A 23,744-nucleotide genomic window follows, 5' to 3' on the forward strand; every position below is an offset into this window, starting at 1 on the left:
TCCACATAGGGAAGAGTGGCAGTGATTTCTGTTTCAGCTAGTTGGAAAAAAGCACCAAGACCGTTTTGTTAGGTATGTTGGCGAAACATACTTGTATTTCTATTTTCAGGGAGACCTTACAAACAAAAGTTTAAATTTTTTTCCCTCAGCAGTGCTTAACTTCCAAATGTATATAATTTTCTTAGATTGATAAAGGAAGCTGGCAAACAAGATCCAGAGCTGGCTTACATCAGCAGCAATTTTATAACTGGACATGGCATTGGAAAGAATCAGCCTCGTAACAAACAGATGGAAGCCGAATTCAGAAAACAGGAAGAGGTAACTTAAGTTGAAATAATTGTACAATAACAGTTTTCAGAGTATAATAAACTCTGCTCATTGGAACTCCCTTTCTTCATGGTTGCTTGGTATTTTTTTGTAATATAGAGTATTTCTTATAGATAGACTGGCTGTCTCCTAGGCAGTAGCTATGTAGTGATTCACATGTTCAGAATTAGAAGAGCCGTCTGGTAAATCAATTTTCTCTTAATTGCCATCAGCCATTTCATTCTCCTTTATTGGACTGTTGGCATTTCACAGAAAAGCAAAGCACGTGTAACCTTAACTCCGGTCGACTCCATGTGAGTGAGCAACAAAATGATGTTTTTTCCCCTAGAAAGTGTTTTGTTTTCTACTTAAAGTCCTGCCTTGGTTGAATACGTTTAAGATTCTGGCTTAATTTTTTTCATGCATTTTAAGATTTTAATATAGGAGACAGCATAGTAAAGATGTGAAACCTAATACAGTGTTCTGGCTGGCAAACAAAAACTTTTTATTTGAAGTTTGTTATTTAACTTAGAGGTAGAATAATTCACATTGAAGCTCATTTTGTGTGTCCTAGCTTTTTGATAATATTCCAAGTTTGGGGAGTCCAATAGCCCACCAGTGTGATAGATCTGTTTTAGAAGCCAACTTACTTTACTTATCCTGGATTGAGAAATGATGTTATTTTAGATTTAATATGAAAAAAATTTCCACTTTACTGTCTAATCAGTAGTTCTGATTCTTTAAGTTGAAAAATGTCCCAAGATGCCAGAAAATAGGTAATGCCTTACTTGTAATTTTCAAGTTACAAGCATTTTAGGGATTTTAGTGAAAGGGTTCTGACCTCTTTGGAGGGCCCTTGGCACAGTCTCACAGACGTAAGACACTACCACGGAGGGTCACAGTGTCAACAGGACTCCAGAAATGGATTCATTTGGTCACTTTGTTGGTTAGATTTCCTGTGGCCCTTGAAGAAGCCAACCTCTTCAACCCGAAGTCTTGCTGTGATTTGTACGTACTTCTGTATGGTAGAAAGTCACTTTGATTTTTCAAGTCCTATTCACTTGAAAACCGTCATTAAATCAGAGAAGAGTCTCTTTGCCCATGTGTTCATGCATCTTGAGTTTTGTGTGGTGTCGTCATCTTCCTTAGCCTGGACTGAAAGATTTAGTGTACCCAGAGTATGTGTCAGAAATGACAGTCGTGGGGCACCTGGGTGGCTCAGTCGGTTAGGCGTCTGCCTTCGGCTCAGGTCATGATTCCAGGGGCCTGGGATCAAGTCCGCCATTAGGCTCCCTGCTCAGCGGGGAGTCTGCTTCTCCCTCCGCCTGCAGCTCTCCCTGTTCATACTCTCTATTTCTGACAGGCAAGTAAATAAAACCTTTAAAACAACAAAAAAATGACAGTTGTCACTTCTACCACAGTGTTGCTTTGGAAATTTCTTAGAATTGCTTTTCTTGGTGGACTTTTTTCAGGTCCTTAGGAAATTTCGAGCACATGAGACCAACCTCCTCATTGCAACAAGTATTGTGGAAGAGGGTGTTGATATACCGAAGTGCAACTTGGTGGTTCGATTTGATTTGCCCACAGAGTATCGATCCTATGTTCAGTCTAAGGGAAGAGCAAGGGCACCGATCTCTAATTATATAATGTTAGCGGATACAGACAAAATAAAAAGTTTTGAAGAAGACCTGAAAACATACAAAGCTATTGAAAAGGTAAGATCCAAAAGTCAATAGGATATCTCTGAGTCATTTTTTATGTGCCGGGAAATAGATAAAAACAGCTTTATCTACAGAGAGTAGTCTCAGCAGGGGTGTGTAGTGTGTACATTATGAGAACATCAGGTAGTTCTAGAAAGTGTTTGAAAGCTCGCAGTGAAAATGGTCAGATGGATTATGGGGGGAGAGGCCTGAGAGTGTCCTCTGCGTGTGGACGGTGTAGTCAGTCGAGTGATGAAGTTGTGGAGTGACTGGAGCATGATGATATAGCCCCTGTGTGTGTGTGTGTGTGTGTGTGTGTGCGCGTGCACGCAGGTGTGCGTGTAGGTACAGTACTATGCAGACCCTGTGCGCATACAGCAAGTGTCTCCACGTGATTGAACCTGGGGGGACTACTTAGGGAGGGAGTTTCTGCATCGGGTGACTTCTGCATCGGGTGGCTTATTGAAGTGTTTTAGGAGAGAGAGCTGTTGGGTCGGGGGAGCTTTTTCTGTAGGTACAGAGGCAGACTCCTGACATACGGCAAAGAGAATACTCGTTCTCCTCATAATACCTGTTTCTTCGATACTCAGATCTTGAGAAACAAGTGTTCCAAGTCAGTTGACACTGGAGAGACTGACATTGAACCTGTTGTAGATGATGATGATGTGTTCCCACCGTACGTGTTGAGGCCTGATGATGGTGGTCCACGAGTCACAATCAACACGGCTATTGGACACATCAATAGGTAGGATTTGAAACCATTTGCATGGAAAACCTAGGAGTATTACAGGATTTAAGTCTAAATCTGTGAGTATTACAGTGTTTACCTTTTGGGAATATTCACCAGTCTTTCTGTTTATGGCTTGTACTGTTTTGTTGAGAGAAAGAAAAGAAGTTGCTTTTTTCCATTCATTCTACTTTTTGATCAGAAGGCAAAAACAGTATTGTGCAGTGATAAATGTTTAGTTTTTGTGGACAAGGCTGACTTAACGAAGGCATGCTTAATTTCGATTAGATTTTACTTAATTTTCTAGTGCTTGCTAATTTTTTTATTCTGAAATCTGTTGTTTTGTGCCGTGAGTGTTAAGGGATGTTGAGTTTTCCATTGGCTAGGATATAAGATTATGACAAATTAACTCGCATTTTTAATTATGTTCTAATTTACTTTGTCCTGAATTGGTAATAAACATTTCCAAGAACTGAGAGAAGCAGATACATACCTAGATTATGTATCAGGATAAGTGTTGTGCGGAGGCGAAATAAAGGAGCAACTGACATGAGATTTTTCTGTTTAACTTTTTACTTTGAAACAATTGCAAGCTTTAAAGTGCTGCAGGAATACTGCAGCGAGCTCCCATTTACCCTTGAACCTGACGTTTCACGAGAATGCCTTTTTGTGGTGAAAGGATCCAAGCCAGGATCAAAGGCTATAGGAGTTTTTCTCATCTCTCTAGTCTCCTTCAACCTGGAACCATTCTTGTCTTTCCCTGACCTGAATGACCTTGCAACTTTTAAAGATTATAGGTCAGTCATTTTGTAGTCTGTCTCTTGGTTTGGCTTTATCTGATATGCTCTGATAATTAGCCCCAGGGTGTGCCCTGGGACCCGCACGTCACAGAACTGATGCTTTGTTCTCATCCCGTCCTCCCAGGGGCACTGGATGTCACTTGGAGCTCTTACTCTGGGGGTGGCTCTGATCACTTAGGAGAGGCCTGCCAGCTTTCTCCGCTGTAAAGTTGCCTTTGCTCCATTCATGACCAGTGCATATTTCTTGGGGAGATAGTTTGAGACAGTATAAAATCTGTTCCTCTTCCAGGTTTCACCCATTAGCTTAAGTATCCATTGATAATTCTCCCCTGAGGTGATTATTGCTGTGGCGTCTGCAGAGAGGTGATCTTCTAATTCTGTTATTCTTTCTGTTCATTGGCATTCTTCTGGAACGAACAGCTTTCTCTTTTCTCCACTTAGTTATTCCCTTTGTTTTTTTAATCTAATAGGAGCTGATGGAGTTCTGTTTTATTCAATGGGTTATAGTTTGGTTACTGTCTTTTATTATTTATTTTGATGTTAAAAATGATCTCACATTTGGCCAATGGGAGTCCCTTCAAACGAGTCTTTTTACGTCACCATTGTTCTTTATTACTTCCCTGTTTTATGGTGTGCTAAGATTCTTAGCCTCAACTTCTATTTTCCGTGCCCACCTCAATATTGGCTCTTTCTTCAAAAGGTTCTTATTTCTTTCAGTGGCAGCCAGCTGGTGTTTAGAGACCAGAATCTGGGCGCTCAGCGCTGGGCGTGCTTATTGCCCCTGGAGTGTTGCTGCTGCCTGGCTCCTTAGAGCCAGAAGTGACATTTGTGTGATTTTGTGTGTGTGTGTGTGTGTGTGTGTGCGCACGCATGCGTGTGTATTCATGTGCGCAGTTATTCTCTGTCTGACTACCTATGTGTTGTTCCCTTCACTTTTCCTGTCACACCACAGGGTTCACTCTAGCTTTCCTCTCTTCCATCTTTATTTCTGACTTCTTTAGTAGTAAGGGATTGGACTCCCATTGTCCTCAGAATTGCTACTTTTATGTCCAATCTCCCTGAATCCAGCCAGTGTCCTACTCTGCAGGGCTGCTACTGTGTTTGGGTGCCCTTACTGCACAGGCTGTGACTTTACGGGCCGGCTGCTCATTCCAGTGCCTTCCATGTACGCGTCCTGCCCCCATCGATTACCTTCCTGTCCCAGCACCTTCCTTGCTCAGTCTCCGCACCCTTGAAGCTCCCTGCCCTGTAACACTCGCCTGCTGCTGCTGTGGGGGAGCGGTGGGCAGTGGGGGTGGTCTTCTTGCTCTCCTGCCTTCCGTTGTGTCAATACTGGGCTGTCCTTCCAGCCTCTTCTGACGCCTTCCTTGCCCAGGCCCTGAGAGTTTGTGGTGCGTATCCGATATTAAGGAACAAAGACTAGCAGCCTGTTCTCTTTCAATGGATTCTGAACCGTATTTTCTGCACTCTGTGGTTTCATTGGACATATATCTATTGAAATTCAAGTTGTAATTTTAATTAAAATTAAGTAAAATTTAAAAATTAGTTTCCTAGCTGCCTCACCACATGTCAGGTGCTCAGTGGCTGGCCCGTTGGACAGTGTAGACACAGAACACCACTGCCGAGGATTCTGTTGGACAGCACTGTTCCATCTTATTCCAAGTTCAGAGCGGTGGAGCCCAAGCTTCATGTATAAATGCCAGTCCAGTAGTGGGGAAGAGGGACGTGCGAAATCAAACTTGAGGCTGTGAATGTCGATACAGAGTTTTTCCTCCATTTCCCAGGTGTAGATTTAGCATCAGCATTTCTTTTTCTTCACAGATACTGTGCTAGATTACCAAGTGACCCGTTCACTCATCTAGCTCCTAAATGTAGAACCCGAGAGTTGCCTGATGGTACATTTTATTCAACTCTTTATCTGCCAATTAACTCACCTCTCCGAGCCTCCATTGTTGTAAGTTTAGAAAAAGAAATGATTGTGCTTTTCAAGTATGTCATTAATGGATTGTTTTTCAGCTTCTCTACGCCAGCGCAAGTTACAGGGAAATTTAGCTTTAAATCTGTTCTTAAGCATAGGTTTGTAAGTCTCTTGTGGTCAGCGACATGTCCAGACCTTCAGTAGACTGTCCGAGTAGACAAATAGAAGTCCCCTCTAGGATCTTACCAATACCAACATTCAGCGGTGGCTTAGACACTTGAGGGACAGAATGTATTAAATATATTTGGGCTTCTCTAGCCGTTTTGTTGTTCACTCAAAAATCTGCCTTTGCGTGACTGCCGTCCTTGGTCCCAGTACTGATTTCCAGATATCCTGAGGTGACTAATTTCTGTTGCACATGAAAATTTGTCAGTGCTGTTAACGTGTATGGTACAGCCATGTTTTAATATCTCTTTGTTTTTTTTTTTTCTTATTTGTAGGTTAGTGAAAATAAGCTACATTAAAATCTTACTGAAACGTAAATACATTAAAATCGTCAAATCTTCGTTATAATTTATCTAGGTTTTACTGGGCAGGACTTTTAAAAATGGCTGTTTCAACTCTGGAGATTAGGATTTTGACAAACTTGCTGGCATTTTTCAAAATAAACCACTTTGCTCTCATAAAAAGTTTGGCTTTAAAGATTCTGGTTTCATAGAAGTTTTTTGTGTTAATGATAGATGGCTACGCGCATGTACAGTGGAAATGTTTTTTGTTACTTTCAGGGTCCACCAATGAGCTGTATCCGATTGGCCGAAAGAGTTGTAGCTCTCATCTGCTGTGAAAAACTGCACAAAATTGGTAAGAGCATTTGAAAAGCACATGCACATAAGAATAAAGTTGAAAACATTGTCAGACAAAAGCATGTCAAGGACTTGATCATTCTCTGAGGATTTTGTAGCATTCTGACCTTGTTGCTCTCACTGGGTGGTGGTGAAGCTGGGTGGAGATCTGATGTCACCTGAAGGTCCTCTGATGGGCCAGCTTCCTGATGGCCGCAGCTCGCTGCAGGCGGCTGTGCTGTATTTGCTCCCCTTCCTGACTCCTTGTCAATACAGAGAAGTCTTCTTGTCACTGCTGAATCATGGACATTTGTGTTTCAATGGGTCAGTCTCTCAAATTAGTTTACAGATTCCTCTTTTTTTTTTTTTAATGGGAAGCCTCGTTTTCCGTAGACTTTGTGAAACAGTGGCTATGTGCTATTTTTGGTTCAGTATTATTGAACTAGAGTTGACACACAATGTGCATTGGCTCCAGGTGTCCCACTCAGTGATTGCACTGAGTCTCCGTGGGCTGCTCTGCTCACCAGATGTGCAGCTCCCCCCACCCCGCCCCGCCTCCGTTGGCACAGAGTGCTGGCCCTGTACCCTACACTCCGCTCCCTGTGCTGTGCCGTGTGTAGATGCCATGTTTGCCTCTTAGAACTCGAGGCCTTGCTCGCTGAATATATGAACGCCTGAGTCGACGTGTGACATGTCACGTCCGATCGGTTTGTGTCACAAAAAGTATAGATGCTTTAGATTTCGTTACCTTTCCCGTTGCTTTCTAATACGACTGCTCTGGATTCTTTCGTAGAGAGGCAACATCTGGATTGTTTGTGTTCATTGTCTTTACATTTCTTAGGTGAACTGGATGACCATTTGATGCCGGTTGGGAAAGAAACTGTTAAATATGAGGAAGAGCTTGATTTACATGATGAAGAAGAGACCAGTGTTCCAGGAAGACCGGGTTCTACGAAACGAAGACAGTGCTACCCAAAAGCAGTTAGTATTGGTTAGAACCGAATACAAATCTAGCCTTTCTGACTTTTTATTTCTTGCCACGTCAAATCGACATTCCTCTGCTTGCCTTCCCTGACCCTGTAATTTGGCCCACTTGGGACTCTGCTCACTTCCTCCCCTGACAGCTTCTCTCAGACCAGTCAGCCCCTCCTTCCCACCTGCACTGTGGGCACTTGCCCACTTAGGACACTGCTTTCGTTTTTCTTCTCAAAAGGAGTGTGGACTCCTTTGTCAGATTCGATCCAGAATGAGTCTGTTTAAGGAGATAGTTTTTGTTTCGTTCACTTCAGTGATAAGGTTTTTGCTTTACTCATGTTTGGGGCTGAGAAAGAAGGGGATTCGCAGGATAAAATAGGCGCTTGAAAGGGTGCCTGCTGCATGTGTGGGGAGCCTGGCTAGGATGAGCGTGGGGACAGCGACGCTTTGTCAGGAGCTGGGCTGTGGCCCGCCCTCACGGTGTCTGCCTGCATCTGTGGCTTCCTGGCGGGGTTCGTACACTGTGACGTCCCAGAGTCCAACTTCTAGTTAGAGCCATGCTGGATAGAAGGACTTACTTTAAAAATATCTGCTAATATTTGTTCCCCATAAGAATTGCAAACAAAAGCAAAAATCTTAGCAGCCTAAAAGTGTGGTTCTTTTGTTTTATTTTTGCAATTGCATTGAATTGCTACTTCTAAAAGAGTTTTCACTTGAGCATTTTCAAGATTCAGAATCACGTCATTCTTTTAAAAATTAAGAATGTGGCCCGTTCCCTGAAATGCTTGTTTCCCAGCCTTCCTACTCTAACATTTACTCCAGAGACCACTGGACTTGTTTCATGTGGTGCACATCGTCATTAATATTAAAGTGTTTTAATTACAAATACAGTCTGGATTCTCTGATATCCTGTCACTGTAACTGTCTCCTCGGTGGTGTTTCTGTGCCTTCTAACTACACATGCAACCCCTAATGTCCCTGAGCCTCCGAAACCACACGACTCCCCTGCATGGGGTTGTACGAGTATTAAAAGTTAAGAATTTCAGATTCATTAAATTATAGTTTACTCATTTAATTAGATAGCCATTAAAAATGATACAGAGAGGAAAGATATTCTCTTTGTAGTGACTGGAGAGAAAGGTCGGGTGAGGACAGTCTTTTTTTTTTTTTTTAAAGATTTTACTTATTTATTTGACAGAGAGAGATCACAAGTAGGCAGAGAGAGAGAGAGAGAGAGAGAGAGAGGAGGAAGCAGGCTCCCTGCCAAGCAGAGAGCCTGATGCGGGACTCGATCCCAAGACTCTGGGATCATGACCTGAGCCGAAGGCAGAGGCTTAACCCACTGAGCCACCCAGGTGCCCAAGGGTGATGACAGTCTTTATTGTGCCATTCCGTAGGTAACAGAAAAAACACTAGTGTATCTGTTTATCTGCATTTACACATAGGAAAAAGTCAGGAGGACACTCAGTATATCAGAAGTTAATCAAGGTTATCTTTGTATAATCATGTAGGACTTTAAATTTTTTTTTTTAAGATTTTATTTATTCATTTGACAGAGAGAGAGATCACAAGTAGGCAGAGAGGCAGGCAGAGAGAGAGGGAAGCAGGCTCCCCGCTGAGCAGACAGCCCGATGCGGGGCTCGATCCCAGTACCCTGAGACCATGACCCGAGCCGGAGGCAGAGGCCCTAACCCACTGAGCCACCCAGGTGCCCCTAGAACTTTTAAATTTTGCATTTGTTTCTGATACTCTACAGTGTTAAGAGTCTAAAAATCCCAAGGAAGAAAAAGAATTCTCTAATCAAAAGAAAGAACTCAAATGAATACTGTTTCTAAGACGAGACCTTGTGGGATTTGATTGTTTTATATAATTTGGTATTCGTTATCTAGTCAACAGTGCATAATGAGGTGGGTGACCCCGGGCCACCTTGCTGCCCAAGGTGAGAAGGGCTTCCTCCCTGTGTATTTTCTTACCTTTTTCTCATCAGCTTTTAGTGAAGCTAGGAGGAAATTTGTTTTCTTGCCAGTATCTGGAAAAGAGGCTGTTACCCGTGATCTTGATGCTTAGGTTTTCTTTCCAATTCTAGATTCCAGAATGTCTGAGGGATAGCTATCCCAAGCCCGATCAGCCCTGTTACCTGTATGTGATAGGAATGGTTCTGACGACACCCTTGCCTGATGAACTCAACTTCAGAAGGCGGAAGCTCTATCCCCCTGAAGATACCACCAGATGCTTTGGAATACTGACAGCCAAACCCATACCTCAGGTAGTCAGCTCCTTATGACTCCCATAAAAATACCTTTTTTGATTTTGTAGTTTTAAAAGAAGGGAACAGCTATTTACGAGTAACTAACTACCTTTTGTTACCTCAGAATGCTTAGTATTTTAAAGTCAAGGTGTCTCTTCTGTTTCCTAGATTGAAAGTGTCATTCCTCCTCTGAGGTTAAATATTTATAACGGGGCAAAATACCTGTTAACTTTTGGGGATGCTCTGTTTTGTTTTTGCTAAGATCCCGCACTTTCCTGTGTACACACGCTCTGGAGAGGTGACCATATCCATTGAGCTGAAGAAGTCTGGCTTCACGTTGTCTCTACAAATGCTTGAGTTGATTACAAGACTTCACCAGTATATATTCTCACATATTCTTCGGCTTGAAAAACCTGCACTAGAATTTAAACCCACAGACGCTGATTCGGCATACTGTGTTCTACCTCTTAATGTTGGTAAGCAGGGCCCGGACTCTGAAGTGTTCGCTGAGACTAGCTCAGAAAGGGGAGTCTGCTTACCATTAGTTCATTGTGGATGCCAGAGAATTCTCTTACAAGAGACAGCTCTGCCTTAGGCACATCCATGAACAGAGGGCGTAAGTAAGAATCTTCTCTGTAGTACATTTTAACAAGCTAGTCTTTTCCTTCCCTAAGTGAATGACTCCAGCACTTTGGACATTGACTTTAAATTCATGGAAGATATTGAGAAGTCTGAAGCTCGCATAGGCATTCCCAGTACAAAGTATTCAAAAGAAACACCCTTTGTTTTTAAATTAGAAGATTACCAGGATGCAGTTATCATTCCAAGGTGGGTGTTTAAGAGGAAAGCAAAGGGGTGGTGGTTATTTCATTTCAGGAGATTCACTTGTTCGCGTGGAAACATCACTGGGCTCTAGCATTGAGGTCACTAGTAGGAAGTTTAGGTGTCTCTTCCTGGTGGGCCTGTCCTCCCTGGTTGACCTCCTCTTGTACGAAACAACACCTGGAAGGAGCACCGTTGGCAGACGGGTTTCACCTGGGGAAGCTCGGATCATCTAAGTGATGTTGAAAGACTTTCTGAACATCTTCATCCTCTTAATCCCCAAAGTCTTAAAGGATTTCATTGTAAATAATAGCTTCCTAAACTTTTTATAAAGAAAAATGGATGGTATTAAGTGCAATGAAGTAGTAAGTCAGAATAGTTTTTTTCTTATTCCGTAAAAATTAAGGGAATAGACTTTTTGAGCAATAAATTTAAATACAGGAACTTTTCATAATTAGAGTGCTGGCTGTAATTTAGTCTTTCCTTGATGTTTTTTCTTCTTTGTTAAAACCGTATTTTAAATGTTAGCTATCATCAAACTATGAACACCGGAAGTGGGGTCTCAGTGTGTGTGTGCAGCTGGTGCCTTTCACATGTAGCATATTAGTAATGCAGGGTACCTGCTCAGTTGGTGGGGTATTGACAGTTTGCCACCCTGTGCGTAGTGGTGAAATGAGGAGAGATTTAAAGGTGCTGTTTAGCATTAATGTGTTGGCGAAGCACAGATATTTAGAACGTGGTTAATAGTAGAGAATCTGTATTCACTTACTATAAATGTCTTACACCCACTTGAAATATTTAGAATTGAAATTTTCAGTTATTTATTTTTAGCCTTCGAATTTACTCATAATTTGCATTTTCATAAGAAAAACATTTGTTGAGAATAGTTGTCTCTAAGTGTGTTGTTTTTCTTTTGTAGATACCGTAATTTTGATCAGCCTCATCGATTTTATGTAGCTGATGTGTACACTGATCTTACCCCACTGAGTAAATTTCCTTCCCCTGAGTATGAAACTTTCGCAGAATATTATAAAACAAAGTACAACCTTGACCTGACCAATCTCAACCAGCCACTGCTGGATGTGGACCACACATCTTCAAGGTAGGGGGTTTCAGAAAGGACATTTGAAATCTCGTGCGAGGCATTATTTGCAGAGGTCAGTAGACAGATGTACAGGTTCGCTGTCCCCACAACCCCACCTACAGACTCTCTCAAATCGGGAGACTGACCCTTCACATGCAAGGCTCCCCAGCGTGGGGTCCGGAGTCCGCACACTGAAGGGGTGGAACCACTGTGAAGCAGGGACTTGCTTGTATTTTATTGATTGATTGATTATTATTATTTTTTAAGATTTTATTTATTTATTTATTTATTTTTAAATTTATTTGCAGAGAGAGAGAGAGAGAGACAGTGATTGAGGGAACACAAGCAGGGGGAGTTGGGAGAAGAAGCAGGCTTCCTGCCAAGCAGGGAGCCCGATATGGTGCTCGATCCCAGGACCCTGGGATCATGACCTGAGCCGAAGGCAGACGCTTAACCGACTCAGCCACCCACGCACCCCTTTTATTTTTGTTTGATAAAATATTTTGAAATTCTTACAGACTTAATCTTTTGACACCACGTCATTTGAATCAGAAGGGGAAAGCTCTTCCTCTGAGCAGTGCTGAAAAGAGAAAAGCCAAGTGGGAAAGTCTGCAGAATAAACAGGTAATGTGCTCATTGTTACTCGATAATTTAATATGTTGGAAGGATAAGTTTGGCTTTTATATTATCAAGTGAACTGAGTGACATATGAATTTTTTGGAAGTTTCCCAGCCCTTGCGTGGTATTGTGTTTTAGGTAATACTGTGTGTTAACTTGTATTTGAATGTCTTTCTGGTAGAAGTGTGAGAGGTTTGCTTTTATACTTGGTTCATTGATCCATTTCGTCCTTGTAAATCCTAGGATAAATCCCATTTGGTCTTAAAGGATTATTTTTAAAAATTAAATTTTTACTAGTGCTTATGATTTTTGTCTGTTAGTGAAAATGGCCTTAAGTTTAATCTTTTATTCTTTTGTGTGTTTGCTTTATATTTACCCACATTTTTCCTTATTCAAAGATATTGGTTCCAGAGCTCTGTGCTATCCATCCGATTCCAGCGTCACTGTGGAGAAAAGCAGTCTGTCTCCCTAGTATACTCTATCGCCTTCACTGCCTTTTGACCGCAGAGGAGCTTAGAGCCCAGACGGCCAGCGATGCTGGTGTGGGAGTCCGATCACTTCCCGTGGATTTTAGGTATGCCTGAGCTGGCAGCTGGCAAGAACGTGGGTCATGAAATCCTATTTGCAAAAGAACTGGATTCAGTTCAAGTTTTAATTTTATATAAAATAATTCTTAAAAGGTTAAGAAGAAAAGCACAGATGTCTCATATGTGCAATAAACATATCCTTTGACTCCTGTGTCCTTGTAAAGTCCCAGAAGGGGAGGGGGTCTCTCCTCCTCCAGTCATGCCAGTCAGAGTGAAAACGGAAGCAGTTCTTCGTAACCATGCTGATCTTTTAGGGCTGCTTCCTCTTTTATAAACATACATTAAATGGCACTTGCCTCAATATGTTCTTTGTCTTTTTCACTTTCTTCCCGCTAGGAAAGTGGCTGCATCATCAGGAAAGTACTGGCTTACCCACTCTGATTAATTTGGGTTATCCAGTAGTCAAGACCAAGATGGTTCTAGGGATTAAGGAACGTGAAAATAGACTAGTACAAGTCACAACTGCGTTTGTCGAATACTTAGTACAGTGTCCTACCCTGGTTTAAATGCGGGAGCCTTTATGAGGTCACTTAATCACTTAGGACAACCTAGGAGGTAGGGGTTGTTAGCCCCTCTTCCAAGTGCGGGAAGCCAGGGCACAGAGAGGTGTTCTGGAAATGAGCATCTGGTTAGCTGGAGGGCCTGGGATTCCAGCCCTCACAGGGGCTCCAGGCCCGAGCCCAAGCGCTGCACCGCACCGTGCTTGCCGAAGGGCAGCGGATGGAAGCAGCCCGGTGAGCCCCGTGCCCCTCCCTGATGGGCACCGCAGAAGTCCAGGACTTCTGGTGTCTGCCTTGGAGACTTGGTTCTCTTTTGAAGTGGAGCTGATTTCTAGCGATCTTTACTTGATATATTTGTCATCTTCACATTGTTCTCGCTCTAAGCCTAGCCCTTCTGAAGGATCTGATGGAGTCGTAAAAATGTCTTTGCAGATACCCTAACCTAGACTTCGGGTGGAAAAAATCTATTGACAGCAAATCTTTCATCTCAATTGCTAACTCCTCTTCAGCTGAAAGTGATAATTACTGTAAGCACAGCACAATTGTAGTCCCTGAAAATGCTGCACGTCAAGGTGCTAATAGAACCTCCTCTCTAGAAAATCATGACCAAATGTCTGTGAACTGCAGGACGGTATTCAGTGAGTCACCTGGTAAGCTCCAAATTGAAGTTTCAACAGATCTTACAGCAATTAATGGTCTTTCTTACAATAAAAATCTTGCCAACGGCAGTTATGATTTAGCTAACAGAGACTTTTGCCAAGGAAATCAGCTGAATTACTATAAGCAGGAAATACCTGTACAACCAACTACCTCATATCCCATTCAGAATTTATACAATTACGAGAACCAGCCCAAGCCCAGCGTTGAATGTACTCTACTGAGTAATAAATACCTTGACGGAAATGCTCACAAATCTACCTCAGATGGAAGTCCCACGACGGCCGCGACGCCTGGTACTACCGAAGCTGGTCGAGCGCTCAAGGACAGGACGGGCTCCGAGCAGAGCCCGTGTCCTGGGTACTCCTCGAGGACTCTTGGCCCCAATCCTGGACTTATTCTGCAGGCTTTGACCCTTTCCAATGCTAGTGATGGATTTAACCTGGAGCGGCTTGAAATGCTCGGCGACTCCTTTTTAAAGCACGCCATTACCACGTATCTCTTTTGCACTTACCCTGACGCTCATGAGGGCCGCCTTTCATACATGAGAAGCAAAAAGGTAAGAGGCTGTTTTTATCTGGGGCAGTTCGAGCAACGGGTCAGCTGCCTACGAGTGGCTTCCGGTGTCCAGTGGTTCTAGAGGGTGAGGGATTGTGCGGGCTTTTGGTGCGCCCGCCCAGGGCTTGACTGCGATCTGGTTCTCACCGCTGCAGCACTTGGGTTTTGGGTGGGCATTAGCTGATCTGCGTGTGGCTTACTTACTGGTAGGAATCCAGGTCCACCAGGAGGGTTTGGGAGAATGTGTGTGCTGCCTGGGTCCTGAGCGGGGCGTCAGGAGGTGCACGGCATGGCCACTCCGGCAGCTGGCGCTTAATTTCATCCAGTTCACCATTGACGCGGGGCGGTGCCGTCTCGGCTCATGGGGCGTACAGGCGTGGACGAAACACGGGTCTTGCGTGGAGGAGCCCACCTTCAAGGGTCTGGAGCATGAGGAAGGGAAAGAGTCGTCCTCTCCTAGCTTGGTGACTCTGCACGGTCAAGGCCGTGCGGCTGGAGCTGCGAGCAGGTGGTTGAGAGCCCGGAGGAAGGGTGTGTTCCGAAACCAGCGCGGGTTCAGGTTTAAGGAGGTCGCGCCACAAAGTTAGAGTGCTCACCCGATGCGGAGAGAGGTGGCACAGGTTCCCGTGTACCTGCTTGACAAATAGCTTCTAAAGCTGTTAATTGCCCTAAACTCTCAGAAGGAAGGACTGCCGCTTGTGATCCGAAGGCGTTCATGGAAGGGGTGCGCTCGTGGTGTGTGAGCGCAGTGAAGGACGGGCAGAGCGTGTCAGCCCGCAGGGAGTAGACTGGAAGCGCCCGAGACGAGACTAAGAAGGCAGGCAGGCAGGCAACACTCTGCTGGGAACGGTCTTCAGTGCTGGGCGAAGGAGTTTGCACTCATGTTGAATGTTGCACCAGGGACTTTTTTCTTTTATTAGAGAGAGAGGGGGGTGGGGGGAGGGTGGGAGAGAATGCCCAGCAGGCTCCCTGCCCAGTGCCAAGCCCAGCTCTCACGACCCTGAGATCACAACCTGAGCCGAAATCAGGAGCCTGGTGCTCAGCTGCCTGAGCCAGCCAGGCGCCCCCTAAGGGACTCTTCGTGCCCACGAGCTGGTAGCTGTAGAGGATGGCTCTGGGAGCGGCGTGCAGCCTGAGTGGAAAAGCAAAACCAAACCGAGCTGAGCAATCCATTGGGCCTTCGAAGACGTCTAAGCCAGTGGAGAATGGGATAGTTCCAGAACTGTGGCAGAGAGGAGAGGGCCGAGGTGAGCAGGAGGTCGGGGGAGGAGGAGTTGTAGCTCAGCTAAGTGCTTCCTTTAGGCAGACAGCGCTCTCGCCCCCTCACGTACGTTAATCGCCTAATTTAGTTCTGTACACTCTCATTTAGTTTGTAATCTTACTTACAGTCGCGTATACTTGCAGTAGTCCTGGCTCACGGAGGAGGGTACTGGCGCAGGAGATGTCAGCTTGCCCGAGGTCACCTGGCACGACGTGTCGGAGCCCGGACGGTCTGGCTTTAGAGACCTCACTCCACCCCGTCACTCTCCCCTGCGTCCCACGTCAGTCTCCCCCACCTCTGAAGTCCCTCTGCAACGCCAGACACTAGCCTGAGCATTTACAGCCCTTGCTTCTCAGCGAACCCCCACGGGGTAGATAATGTGTCCCCATTTCGCAGAGGGGAAGGTTTATTAGTTTAGAGAGTTAAATTATTTGTATAAGGTCGCCTGCCTAACCAGAGCGTCGGGGAGGTGTTGGAGGCGAGAGCCGGTACCCTTCGCCTCCCTTCTCGCTTCCTGTCGGTGTGATTAGGGGCCGAGAGACCTGCCGGGGTGGCCGTGTGTAAGCTGGGGAGCTGGGGGTGACGGTGGCGTTCGTGGTGACAGAGGCACACGTGTGCGAATAAGGGTCAGGTGTGGGGTTTTTCAGACCTCATGGAACATGAAGTGGAATATTCAGTGAGATGTTCGGATAACTTGGAATTTAGGACCGAGGTCCGGTTTGGGGGAACAGTCTAAGTAAGAGTGATCATCCAAGCTGTCAGAGCGAGTGAGAGTCACCAGGTGGTTGCAGGAAGGGAAGGTCAGAGACCGAGGATGAGTAGGAAGCAGCAGTGCTCTCTAGTTCGTAAAAGAAATTCGCGTACATTTCAGAAGTTTCATCTGTTCATCTGCCGGGAAAGCCTTGACTCCTTACGTCCTATAGGAGTCATTGCTGTTCCCTGAGCCTGGTCTTGGAGGACAGCCTTCTCCGCGTGCTCACGCCCTAGACACGGTCCTGCGTCCTGACCAGGCCTGAGCCCCTCTCTGGTCCGCATACAGGCTGCAGGCACGCACAGCCCCACTTCGTTCCTCTCTCAGGGCTCTTCCCGCTGCCGCTTGTCCGGTTCTGCCCATGAGGCATTGCAGCTCAGGAGCGCTGAGCTCTTCCCGTCCCGTCCCGCCGCAACCCCCCCGCCACCCGTCTGACTTTGACTGTGATGGCCATCTTCATCCTCTCCCGCCATCCGTGATGCCGTCTCCTCGTAGGCACAGGGATGCTGGTGTTGATCTGAGCTGTTCCATTTCCGACGGCATGCTGCACGCGGTGACGTGTGCAGACACCTGTCCCTTCCCAGCTGTGTCGTCCGCAGGGCCTGCTCCTTGGTCTTGCTGACGCCATTCTCCCAGGCATGGCCGGCCCTGTGCCCCTCCCGGGGTGGGTGCCTGTTCGGTGGTATCAAGTTCCCCGGAAATGGGGCTCATGAAGTACTTCCATAAAAAGGAACCGAGTCGGAGTGCCTGGGTGGCTCAGTCCTTAAGCCGCTGCCTTTGGCTCAGGTCATGATCCCAGAGTCCTGGGATCGAGCCCCACACCAGCTCCCTGCTCAGCAGGAGGCCTGCTTCTCCCTCTCCCACTCCCCCTGCTGTGTTCCCTTTCTCAGCGTGTCTCTCTCTATCAAATAAATAAATAAAATACTAAAAAAAAAAAAAAAAAAGGAACCGAGTTTATAGAAAACGCAAATGAGATTGACAGTTCTAGATCCTGGCTCCCAGGTTTTTACTAGATAGTTCTGGATAGAGAAGGTACGATTTGACTGAGCTACAGAGGACATGGAGTCCTTAGGAAAAACAGACCAGAGGGTAAGCAATGAAGCTATACCTTTTGCTATTTTAAAATGGTTGAACAAAAACGTCTTGGAAGTGCCATCCAAAACAAAGGAATGATATTTGAGAAAACATTACAATTAAAATGATATTTGTGGCTTAGAGTCTAGGAGTGTAAAATTCTCTTGGCTGTCTTCAGTGCCAGTTTCCACTTTATAGTTAGAGTTTGTGGCATCCCCCCACTTTATTTTACTGAGAATGTTGTGACATCTAGACTTGTTATGTGGATTATTTTCTGTTCTCACAGTCCCAGGCGGCACTTTGCGTTTGCTGTCATCACGTTGTGTTTGCAGAAGTTTTAAATTGTATGCACCCTTTGTTCTGACTTTATGAGGAATTTGCATATCAGTGTTTTCTGATCTGCTTCTAAAATCAGATTCTCATCTGACTACACTGAAGGATATAGAAAATATGGGAATATAATATATGCCATCGAGAATAATTGATGACCAGTTGTAGTAATATGAAGAACGTTTAGCTAAAAGTATGTTTATTTGCCTGGTATAAATTTTAGCTGTGGTCATTTGCAGATAAGTATCTTATAAATTTTTTCTGCTAAAGGTCAGCAACTGTAATCTGTATCGTCTTGGAAAAAAGAAGGGACTGCCCAGCCGCATGGTGGTATCAATATTTGATCCCCCTGTGAATTGGCTTCCTCCTGGTTATGTAGTCAACCAAGACAAAAGTAACACAGATAAATGGGAAAAAGATGAAATGGTAAGTTTTTGGTAACTGGAAGCATTTATCTTTTGGTGAACGGGAGAATTTTGTGCTATTAATCTTTGTGTTCTCTTTCCGTAGTATATTTATAATGGAGTAGGTATTTGATATATTGAAGCAATTCCTTTAAATAAACGGTCTCTTCATTGAATTTAGAAACAGTGTTGCAATTTTGATGGGGGTCAGTTATATCATCATTTTCAGAGGCAGAAGTATATATGGTGTCACGACTCAAAAACGGGAAAAAAAAAGCAAAACTCTGTAACATTTCATTTTATTATTACATAAAACAATTCATCCTCCCTCAATCCTTAGCTCTGTTCAATGACTTTTCAATGAACCATGATCTCCAGTCTGTGAAATAATTAATTTCAGTAAAGCCTTGCTTTACAGGTCAGGGCTTTTTTTCGGTGAGGACTTGATCCTCTCCGGTGACTTTAAAACAAAAGAAAAGAAAAGAAAGTAAATCATAAAGGTTGTAGTTTTCTGGAAATAGTTTAAATCTTACCAGTGGCTTAAGGCCAGATTGTAGGTGCAGCGTCTTCATTTTGTCTTGTCTGGAAGGCCAGCAGAGGGCACCTCGGAGGCCCTTGGAGCTGGAAAAGCGTCTGTCCGGAGCTGGGCGGCTGGGAAGCACTAGCGCCACTCCCAGAGCTAAAGGCGATCTCTAGGCCACTTTCATTTTGTGGACATTTATTTTGCATCAGTGAGAGACTGGATCACTGTTACTTAATTTTTCCTTCAGGCCAACAGTGAGAACACGGTTTCTTTTCACAGGTCACGCTTTCTAAATACACAGGCTTTCGTGTCCTCTTCCTGACATGCCTGTGCTGGTTCTCCGTCTCAAGTTTCCCCGGGTCTGCTGCTCTGCACCCCGATTTTGATTTTTATCCCCTTATGGAGTACATTTTTAACTCATGCAGTGTTCGATGTTTTACAGAAATTGAACTGCTCCAGAAAACCATTAAGAGAATATATTAATGCAGGCTGGGTTAGAAAAATTATATTTGCTATTAACTTAGAAATAGGTAGAAGCTTAGAGGGAAGTGTATAGATTTTGAGGACTTTAGAGAAGATATTGCATATTTATGAAAAGCATTCCAGTAGTAATTATTCTGCCTTGTAGTTTCATAATGTAATTGGCTTTTTAAAAAAATTAGCATAAAAGTGACATTGACAAGTCCTTTGGATTAAAAAAGAACTTAAAAAAATATAATAGAAATCTCTTATTTTCCTTTTCAGATGGCCTGGCACTTTGGTTTTAGGAATACATTAAACATACCATTCATATTTTCACTTGGTAGTTTATACTTACTGAAGTAGGCCCTTACATGATATCGGAAGGAGCGGGCTTGCATTCCTGTTCTGCTTGACTCACTCCTCAGCAGATAGGTTTAAGAGAAACTGTGCATACGAATAATTCAGGTTGAAAGTGGGCTTGAACAGGAGGAAAGAATTTTATGCCAGTATTTTTTTTCCTTTTTTTTTTTTTTAGGTGTTTAAAGTGTACTCTGAGACCATTTAGTGAGGTAGAATCCTGCTATTTTGCAGATAGAGAAACTGAAACCCAGAGGCATTAAAGAACTTTGTCCAAGATCACATAGCTTATTTGTGATAAAACCCATTTTTTTGTGCATGTGTGTGTCTGTACTGCCAATTTTACACTGTGGTAGCATCTTACTAAAGACATATAAGGATATTTTTATTATTAAAAAATTATTCACTCTGATTTTTTTTTTTTTTAAATTCCAGTTGCCTTTTTAAATGTTAAGGACCAAACGGTAGTCCAAAACATCTCATGTTACCCTGGAAAGGTATAGGATTCTTAACAGGAAATAGTTCCTAGGGATCTGCCACTGCAGTCTCTTTTCATGTTATTGGAAAAGTTTTCTAAACATTTTTTCATTAAAAAAAAAAAAAAAAAAAAAGCCAACCCGTAAAGGTACATAGTTACAGAGATGTGGCTTGGTTCACTGCTCTTCTTTACAAATACACTATGCCTTTGGGGCTGGCTTAAAATGAAATGTTGCAGTGTTTTAAAAATACTTGACAAAGCTGGAAAACTTTTTTGTCAGGAAATCTCTGGAAAGTTGTCCCTATCAGAATTGAAGCACACCCTCCTGCCTTTTTCTCCCCAAAGTATAGTTTTTTTTTTCTTTTATTTCTTGCGCAACAGAAATTTGGCATCTTTTTGCATTGCAAAAAAGTTACATCATTACTGAATCCTAGCCCATTATTAAGGTTGTCATTCACAAATAAGCTTTTGCCAAAAAAATTGGAATTAGCAAAGATCTTCTGACAGAAATTGGATTGTTGTGTTTCATGTTAGTCTAAATTTTCTTCTTTTTTTGTCAGTTATGCTATAATCTGTTCCTCTGATTACTGTAGCACAGTGGAGGGGAAAGCATAATTTCCCAGATTTGTAACTTAGTTTAGTGATCACTAGTTTTCAAGTAGAGCAATCTAGTTTTACATTGTAGCAAATATACTTTGATTTGAAGTGGAAATGGGGACAAACCTTCAGCTTGAATCCCTATTGTCTATTTTTAATATTCGACAGGTTTTTAAGGTAATTTGTCTTTTTTGTATTTATACTCTTATTGCCCAGATAATGCTTTTCTGCATCTGGAATTTAATTTTATTAATTTGAAAATCTTTTTAAAACTTTGTTAGCAAAATCGAAGACCTCTGTGATCAGCATGTGAGTGCTCTTACTGTGTGTCTGCTGGAGTAAGACTTCTTAGCTGAAGTTTTGCTTCGTGGACATTAATTTTAACTTTATATCCATATTCAAAAATCCTTAACTTAAAGCTTCACACGGGAGAAAGGTCATTTTATAACTTAGAAAATGAACATTCAAAGAACATGTTTTACTTTGTTTATATGATTAAATAACTTATTTTATGTTAATTGAAAACAAATGGCCATGATTTTAAAGTTGCCTTTTAGTATTTGTGGTTGTCATTTGAAATTATCCATAACCCTCGCTTTTATTGAGTTTCAAACCCTTTTAAAAACAGCAGCTATGTCTCCGCTCCTTCCCCATTCCTCCTCGTTTCAGACAAAAGACTGCGTGCTGGCTAATGGCAAGCCGGACGAGGACTTGGAGGAGGAGGACGAGGAGGAGGAAGATCTGATGTGGAGGGCTCCAAAGGAGGCCGCCGAGGACGAAGATGATTTCCTGGAGTATGACCAGGAACATATCAAATTTATAGATAACATGCTAATGGGATCAGGAGCTTTTGTAAAGAAAATCTCTCTCTCTCCTTTTTCAACCACTGATTCTGCATACGAGTGGAAAATGCCCAAAAAGGCCTCCTTGGGTAGCATGCCCTTCTCATCCGATTTCGAGGATTTTGACTATAGCTCTTGGGATGCAATGTGCTATCTGGATCCTAGCAAAGCTGTGGAAGAGGACGACTTTGTGGTGGGGTTCTGGAATCCATCGGAAGAAAACTGCGGGGTTGACACGGGGAAGCAGTCCATTTCGTACGACTTGCACACCGAGCAGTGCATCGCGGACAAGAGCATAGCGGACTGCGTGGAGGCCCTGCTGGGCTGCTACTTAACCAGCTGCGGCGAGCGCGCTGCTCAGCTTTTCCTCTGCTCGCTGGGGCTCAAGGTGCTCCCGGTGATTAGAAGGACTGGTCGGGAGAAGGCCGTGGGCCCGCCTCGGGAGAATTCCAGCAGCCAACAAAAGAACCTTTCAGGGAGCCGCGCTCCTGCCCCTGCGGCCGGCTCCCGCTCCTCGGTGTTGAGAGACCTGGAGTATGGGTGTTTGAAGATCCCCCCGAGATGCATGTTTGATCACCCCGATGCAGATAAAACACTGAATCACCTTATATCCGGTTTCGAAAATTTCGAAAAGAAAATCAACTACAGATTCAAGAATAAGGCTTACCTTCTACAGGCTTTTACCCACGCCTCCTACCACTACAACACCATCACGGGTAAGGAGCCCCCGGCCGAACTCCGCTGCTCGGGAGCTGCGAGCTTGTGTTAACTGCACTCTTTCTGCCCTGTGTGTGTGTGTGTGCGTGGGGAAGAGCGCCGGCCCGTGCGTGTGCAGACTTGGTGCTTTGGATGGCCAGTGGCGCGGGGAGCAAGAGAACAACGAGGGCAGCTTTATTTCCCTCTTCCTCTGGGAGCACGCCCCGCTCCTCGCCGCCGATCGCTGCCGTTGCGGCCCCCGGACCTGCTCGCAGGGAGGTTATCTCACGTGCTACACGCTTAGAGAAATTGGGGCCTTCCTACTTTGCTGTGCTTTTTCCATTTTTGTCCTTCCCCGGAGACTTTCTGATGCCTGTTTAGTGCTGTTTATGGTTCTTGATTTTGTATATTCTGGATGTATTTCCACATTTTTTGGTCACATCTTTGGTCATTTTAAATCTAAACGTGCGTGGGCTCAAAGAAGCTTCGAGGGAAGGTTTGGGTGCCCTGGCTTGAGCTCTGCTGCCGCCTTCCACTAGGCGCTGTCCTGCAGGGTCTCTCCTGCTTTACGTAGCAGCAGCCGGTCCGGCAGATGTGAGGGGAGACGAGGGGCCGGGAACTGCAGTCAGCTTCGGCTTACGAAAAGCCTGGTTATTTTTTTCTCTACCAGAGTAGTAAGTGCTCAAGTCTAGAATAGCAAAGCAGAGTATAGAGTATGTAAGGAAAATAAGAAAGGTTAAGATGATCAGAAAAGCGTAAAAACTGAAACGTGAAAACCGGTCTGGCTCTGGGCTAGAAGGGCTGGTAGCCCGGCGCTGCTTCCCTTTGTTTCTCCTTCCTGCCATCTGCTGAGTGATGCCCCTGCCTTGGCGCTCTGGGTGTCCCGGACGCCCCACTTTGGCTGTCCCTGCCCCAGCCTCCTGGCCCGAACTGGCTCTGCTTGGCTGGGTGAGGAGCTGGGGTGCTGGCGGCTTGGGGCACCTTCCGCCCAGCTGACCCACGCTGGCCCAGGTCTGCGCACGGCCACAGCTCTCCTTTCCCAGGTGGTGGTTGGTGTCCAGTCAGCATGTCTCGCTCACGTGGGCAGGGGGGTTTTCTGGTACTTAATGGGCGGGTGGCTGCTGTGACCCAGGAGTGGCGAGGCATGGCGGCCCCAGTGCACTCTCCCTGGTGGCCTGGTGGCGGGGGCGGGTGCGAGGGCAGAGTGCGGGGTGCACGGGGTGTATTGGGGGCAGAGTGTGGGGTGCGCGTGCAGCGGAAGGCCCCTGACGGCCGGCACGTGAGCGAGGCTGTGGCTTCGGCAGTACCCAGCACCCCCTTGGCCAGCACCGTGTCTGCGGGAAGGGCCTGACCTGATGAGGCCCCCTGGCCAGTGTCTTGTCTGCAGGAGCAGCAGCCTCTGGGCCATGGAAGGCTTTTATGACCCCAATTCATAGATAAGAAAAAGGCTTAATTTGCCATTCAAATTGAATTTCCAGAGGCTCCAGGAAGTGTGACATGTCACATGGATTGTCATTGAGGAATACAGGTGAAAACGAAACCTGGTGGCATTCTAGGGATGGGGTGGGGGCGTTCTGGGGCCAGACCTCACGGTGGGTTACCACGTGCGTAGAGTGGGGTTGGCGCG

The 23,744-nt window shown here is 44.7% G+C and overlaps 1 protein-coding gene across 2 annotated transcripts in view; it reads left to right on the plus strand.

Moving 5' to 3' along the window:
• The window catches only part of DICER1 (dicer 1, ribonuclease III), a 72,804-nt gene that overhangs the window by 40,995 nt on the left and 8,065 nt on the right, over nt 1–23,744 (plus strand). For both annotated transcript variants that reach the window (XM_044231365.1, XM_044231366.1), the window contains 15 exons: nt 186–318; nt 1,779–2,021; nt 2,597–2,751; nt 5,355–5,487; nt 6,237–6,312; nt 7,135–7,274; nt 9,355–9,534; nt 9,779–9,992; nt 10,191–10,344; nt 11,258–11,440; nt 11,941–12,046; nt 12,439–12,614; nt 13,560–14,343; nt 18,029–18,184; nt 21,249–22,137. In XM_044231365.1, the coding sequence (XP_044087300.1) occupies nt 186–318; nt 1,779–2,021; nt 2,597–2,751; nt 5,355–5,487; nt 6,237–6,312; nt 7,135–7,274; nt 9,355–9,534; nt 9,779–9,992; nt 10,191–10,344; nt 11,258–11,440; nt 11,941–12,046; nt 12,439–12,614; nt 13,560–14,343; nt 18,029–18,184; nt 21,249–22,137 (3,722 nt within the window). The remainder of the gene's footprint in view (nt 1–185; nt 319–1,778; nt 2,022–2,596; nt 2,752–5,354; nt 5,488–6,236; nt 6,313–7,134; nt 7,275–9,354; nt 9,535–9,778; nt 9,993–10,190; nt 10,345–11,257; nt 11,441–11,940; nt 12,047–12,438; nt 12,615–13,559; nt 14,344–18,028; nt 18,185–21,248; nt 22,138–23,744) is intronic.

Source organism: Neovison vison, chromosome 13 (assembly GCF_020171115.1).
Source record: "Neovison vison isolate M4711 chromosome 13, ASM_NN_V1, whole genome shotgun sequence".
NCBI classification, from domain to species: Eukaryota; Metazoa; Chordata; class Mammalia; order Carnivora; family Mustelidae; genus Neogale; species Neogale vison.